Here is a 6,000-nt window from a genome sequence, read left to right on the forward strand (position 1 = left end):
ACTCATTTTTCAGACAATCTATACCTACGATTCTTGTAAAAAATATATAAAAAATACATTGTCAGAAATTTGGCGTTCCGTACCAAACAACCGAAATATACCATCAGAAAAAAAATGGAATTAAGCATTTGTAATAATTTTTCAAGAATCAAGTTTTTTGATTGTTTTTGCACACCATACAATTTTTTTGACAATTATGAGTTATATGTACTACCAACTTTGATATAAAATATTCAACACCCTCTATATTTTTAAATCAAAATGCAACTTGGAAATTTAGAACAGTAGGTAGTAGCACAAACAAAATTTTATTAAACATTTAAATTAAATTAATTGATTTTTTCTGATTTTTGATTCGATGCACACATGGTCATTATTCTTCTTGAAAACAAGTCTGAAAATAACTGAAAATTCGTCCGTGCCGCTCCAGCCTTATTTAAATGAATATTTTGAAAACAAAAAGTATTTTCAGTTCCCAGAAAACGCCGAAGGAAAAACCGAATTTTATTCAGCGCTATCCTCTTGAAACTTGAAGGGAATATCTCGTTCCCAGCCCATGTATCTTCATCTCTATTTCACTAATACAAATCAATATTTACATTTCAACATTGCCGTTTTATTTGTTTTGTAAAAAGTTTGCATTTGAAAAACAAACTAAAAACAATAGTAATATTTACAAAGGGAGGCATTTCCCCAACCCCTAAGAAAATCATTTTCCCCTACTTGCAATCAATTAAATGCTTCGTTGTAAAATATTTTTGGGCAAGTTCCCGTCATGTGGTTGGTCCTAACCTAAATTCCCCGAAAAATGCAAAACTCAGTGGTGGGAGGCGTTTTCTCTCGCAACTTAAAAATGCCGCCGTGAGCGGTCGAATCGATACGACGTTCGATGGTCACGTGGTGCGCACTCGGACCAATGGCAGCACTCGCAACTCGTTTCGTCTGTTCTCCAGTTTGGTCGCCAACAGTTTGAAATGAGTCGTTGTAGAGGTGAGAAGGCGCCCGTGCTCCGAGTCGTGGTGCGCACGTAGTGGTTCCGACTATGATGGAGGAGATGTTCACTGAGTTGCCCGTCCCCTTGCTGTCCACAGCGGCCATCATCCGCCACCACACCAGATACCAGCCCTACCAAAGGCTGCACCAGCCCCAGCACTTCCACACGCCCGTCCAGGAGCTCCACGCGCTGCAACAACCAGACCATGGCACCACGCACATCTCCTGTCTCTATCCAGAGATCTTGGCCATCATCTTCAGCTACCTGGAGGTGCGCGACAAGGGCCGCGTGGCGCAGGTGGGTCTCCTTTTAAACTTTTGCTCAAAATTCTGTGCCCCACCTCGTTTCGTTACAATGGTTGAAGATTAATTAAATCGCTGAATTATAAATACGATTTTTATCGAAACGGTTCAAGAGAAGAGAAATGCACTTGGTTCAGCGCTGTTATTCTTGCTTGAAACACCTGGTGTTAGGGATATTTCCAGTCTTTGGTTCAATTCGGAGGCTTCTTGCATTTTTCGTTTTTGTCAAAATATAGATACTCGGAACTTTCTAGTAAAATGCCAGTTTATCACAGTTTGTTGCATTTAGATGTAAATAAATGTCTCTTTCATGAAAACTGAAAATTTGACTTTTTTTTCACACAAGCACGTGTTGTACAAAATGACATTCCCGTTTTTAATAAATGGGTAAATGGAGTTTTATTAATTTTTCAGCAGGGAAAAGTCAAATGTAATGAATTTGTTGTTTTCGTCAAATAATTTAGAAAAATTGATATTTTCAAAGGTTAAATTTTGGGTACATTTGAAATTTGAGATTGAGGTTTCGTATTGGAAAATACTGAAGACGAAATGGAAAGATTCTTCGAAAGAACCGTTATTTATGTTAAAAAGCAAAATCATCTTGCTGTTAAAACTTCTGACCACATGTTAAAACCAAGTAGTGTTCGAATCTTCTCGAATTCTACTTACCTATCTACCAGCTGTATTAATATTAAAATAAAAGCAGGCATTTTGTAGATCGTACATTTTTTCTGAGCCTGTACTTTTTTCAGATTTTTTTGTACAAACTCCTATAAGTAAAATTAATTGTGTTGCTTATGTGACCAGAGGATGCGTAATAAGTGTTATTTTGTGCAAATATCCGTAAAAAAATGTCGCTAGTCCCAAAAAACATTAAGTAAACATTAAAAATTCAAATAAACCTAATTTTGGAGGTACCTAACTGCTCGGTTGTTTCAATTGTTGACAACACTGATTGATTAACTGATATACGTGGCTACAATTTTTATATTTTTGTGTTTTGCTAAAAAATACAACCGCTACAGTAACCACCAAAATTTTACTGTTAATCCTATTTTTGATATAAATTTTTAAAAAATTGCATTTTTCAGTAGGTACGTCTATAATAAAATGGTAGCATACATACATACCTTTCGAGAGTTTCTAAAAATATATTTTTTTATCATATTTTAATGGTGTTTGATGCCTCTAGTATCTTTGTATTCAACTAGTGCTAGGTGAGAAAGATTTTTTAAGCACCAATTTAGGATAATCACTTGATTTTGGACAATTATTTCCTTAAAAACATCAATACGCGCTGTAAAAAAGCTAAAATCGCTTTATATTTTCTAAAAATCAGTTGGCGTTAGATGATTTATTGCTTAAAAACGGCAAAATTTGCAGTCAAAAAGAAAAAAATCAGTCAGCAATTTTGTTAAAATTATTTGAGTTGTAGCTTAAAAATGACAAAAATCGCTTTATTCTATCGAAGAGAACGACAAAATCTTATCGAGGAAAGCAACATGCACCTCGTATATTATTTACTTTAAGGCTTCACAACAATAATTTAGAATTTTTGTCGTTTGTACGAAGAAAAACAGGTGTCCACCCCAATTTAAAACAAATATAAAGAATGTTCGGCTTATTCACAAAAACATTCTGTATATGTATGTGTTACCTTAGCTACACCACATGTGTGTCGATGGGCACAGATGGAACATCTGCCGAAAAATTGTTACCTTCTGTAAATGTTCCGACTTAGTTAATTATAATATTTGGTTTCATATTCCAGTCTTTCCGGTGAACGTACGCAGTGGTAAAATAGCGTGATACTTTTTAGAAAAAAATATTAAAAATTAAGTTTTATACCAGCTGTATTTTTTGAAATATACCTAGGTAGACTATTTCCAGCCAACAATTAAGTGAAAACAAGTTACTAACACTCCACAATTTAAGTAGTACCGGACCGAATTTTAGTTTTTCCTTTAAAACGTTTTATTTTTTGTTTTAATGAATCACAATGTTTAGAATTAAGCTCCTATTAATAATCAACTAGGAATCAACTAAAAACGATTATTAACACTTTACAAAAGTTTTTCAACGAAATTAATCCTAAATCTTAGCACAACACGTTTTTTATTCGGATTTAACAGTACATATGTTCATATGTACATCTCAGTGATTTTAATGTTTCCAAATGATTAGCACTTTTTGCAGTTTTTATAAGTGCAAATTTTTCTTTTCTTTTAATAAAATAATCCGTTTTTGCAGGTTTGCACTGCGTGGCGCGACGCCGCTTACAACAAGTCCGTGTGGCGCGGCGTCGAAGCCAAACTCCACCTCCGTCGCGCTAACCCTTCACTATTCGCTTCGCTGGTGAAACGCGGTATCAAACGTGTTCAGGTCCTGTCCCTACGTAAATCCCTCCGGGACGTCATCCAGGGCATCCCTAACTTGGAGTCTTTGAACCTCCGTGGTTGTTACAACGTGGGGGACGTGGGCATATCCCACGCATTTGTGGCAGACTCACCCACCCTCACCGAACTGGACCTCTCCCTCTGCAAGCAAGTCACCGACACGTCCCTCACACGCATCGCCCAACACTTGAAGAACTTGGAGGTGCTGGAACTGGGCGGTTGCTCCAACGTCACCAACTCCGGCCTGATGCTCATCGCCTGGGGCCTCAAGAAGCTCAAAAGACTGAATTTACGCTCGTGCTGGCACGTGGGGGACCAAGGAATCCAACACTTGGCTTCGGGGAATCCATCGCTCGAGCACTTGGGGCTCCAAGACTGTCAGAAACTCTCCGACGAGGCTCTCAAACACGCCACCGGCTTGACTTCCCTCATCTCAATCAATCTGAGTTTTTGTGTTAGTATAACGGACAGCGGGTTAAAACACCTAGCCAAAATGACGAATTTACGCGAGTTGAATTTGCGTTCGTGTGATAATATTTCCGACACGGGAATGGCGTTCCTTGCAGAAGGCGGGTCGAGAATTTCGTCTTTGGACGTATCATTTTGTGACAAAATCGGTGACCAAGCGCTAGTGCACATTTCACAAGGACTGTTCAATTTGCGAAATTTGTTAATGAGTGCGTGTCAACTCTCGGATGAAGGTCTGGCGAAAATCGCGAATTCGCTCCATGACCTGGAGACGCTCAACATCGGACAGTGCAGTCGTGTGACGGATAAGGGCTTAACAACCATTGCTGAGTCGCTCCTGAGACTAAAGTGCATCGATTTGTACGGATGCACCAGGATAACGACGGTAGGACTTGAACGAATTATGAAATTGCCGCAGTTGAGTGTCCTCAATTTGGGGCTGTGGCATGTTAGGTGAAACGTATTTGTTGAAATTTGCGCCCTCTGAATGAAACGAGTCGAGATGACCAAAAATGCATTCATTCCCAAATCTCGACCGGTTCAAGACGGTGGCGGTTTTATGCTGTGATAGATTTTAAACGAATGACGTAAAGTTCGACTAAAGTGAAATTAAACGTAAGCATCGTAAACAATGAGAACTGATTTTCTATGGTGGTGCCGCCAAAATGAAGCACATGCTAGTTACAGGGAATAATTCACATGAATTCGACCGAACAACTTTTTTGATACTAGTTTATTAAAACGTTGGTCTGTTTACTCTTTGTTATTTTTCTACTTAAATGTTAGCACTTCTAAGTCGCTATCAACTTTTTTTTTAATGAAAAGCTATGTTTTTCACTACGTTTTTGGATTATTTGAGTTATTTTAAGGGAATTTTTATCAGCTGTCCCCATATCTAAATTTAATCGTTTTCGAGATATTTAAGAATTTTTGGAAATGTTTGAATTACACCGTTCACTTAGATGTTCACATTCATAGTAATTTTATTTAAAGGAGGATTTTATTGCAGACGAGTGTAATTAAACGAAAAATTCCAAATAGTGAATATTTGCTTCATTTTGTGCACACCACCCAAGATTTGACACTGCTACAAGCCTTGGAATTTTTTTCATACCTTCACTAGCACGTAGCACCACAAATTTGCAATATTATACATCGAATTGTGATTAGTTTGTTTCGAAAAATGTGATAGCGGTTAAACAATCATTTTCGAAAACGTTAAGTTTGAATTTCGCCTCTTTGTTAGCATCAGGTTTTTGTTCAATTTTTGCTTGTTCCGTGTTTTTTTTTTGTGGTGCAGAGACAATTTTTCAAACTGTAAAAATGTACAGTGATCATTATAGTATTTGTAAATAAACGTAAAGTTATCAATATTTGTTACTATTACGTTATGTTTTTATAAATTAAACAAATTTAAACTTAATAAAGTTTTTATCAACAAAATTATCGTCTTTATTATTTCAACCCCAATTACGGTCGCTATCGTTGAATTTATTATTTATGGTGGAATTAATTTTAATGGAAAATATTGAAAAAACGTATTAACAATTTAACAGAGAATCGATAAACACGTTTTTTACCGAAAATTTCACGAGTGCATGTCGATTCAGTAATTCAGGTAATTTGAGACGTCGTTCACGCACTTTTCTAACGCAGGAAGTGGCTGAATTATTTATAAATTCACCTTCATTGTGCGGGTCACCGGCCATACAGTGTAAGTGTAAGTACATAAAAGAGTAAAACTCACATAAATAATAAACGCAGGAATACATATTTTACAAGATTTCATTGTAAAACATTTTTAACCCAAAACTAAACGTACCTTGATTGCATTACATGA

General features: G+C 36.7%; 1 protein-coding gene across 1 annotated transcript; it reads left to right on the plus strand.

The window, feature by feature from the left end:
* The first annotated feature begins 925 nt into the window (after positions 1–925).
* Positions 926–5,603, plus strand: Ppa (Partner of paired). The gene is made up of 2 exons (XM_969608.4): positions 926–1,291; positions 3,547–5,603. Exons 1-2 carry the CDS (start codon positions 1,043–1,045, stop codon positions 4,615–4,617), a joined length of 1,320 nt encoding a protein of 439 aa, XP_974701.1. The 5' UTR covers positions 926–1,042; the 3' UTR covers positions 4,618–5,603.
* The last annotated feature ends 397 nt before the right edge of the window (positions 5,604–6,000 follow it).

This window comes from Tribolium castaneum, chromosome 3 (assembly GCF_031307605.1).
Source record: "Tribolium castaneum strain GA2 chromosome 3, icTriCast1.1, whole genome shotgun sequence".
NCBI classification, from domain to species: Eukaryota; Metazoa; Arthropoda; class Insecta; order Coleoptera; family Tenebrionidae; genus Tribolium; species Tribolium castaneum.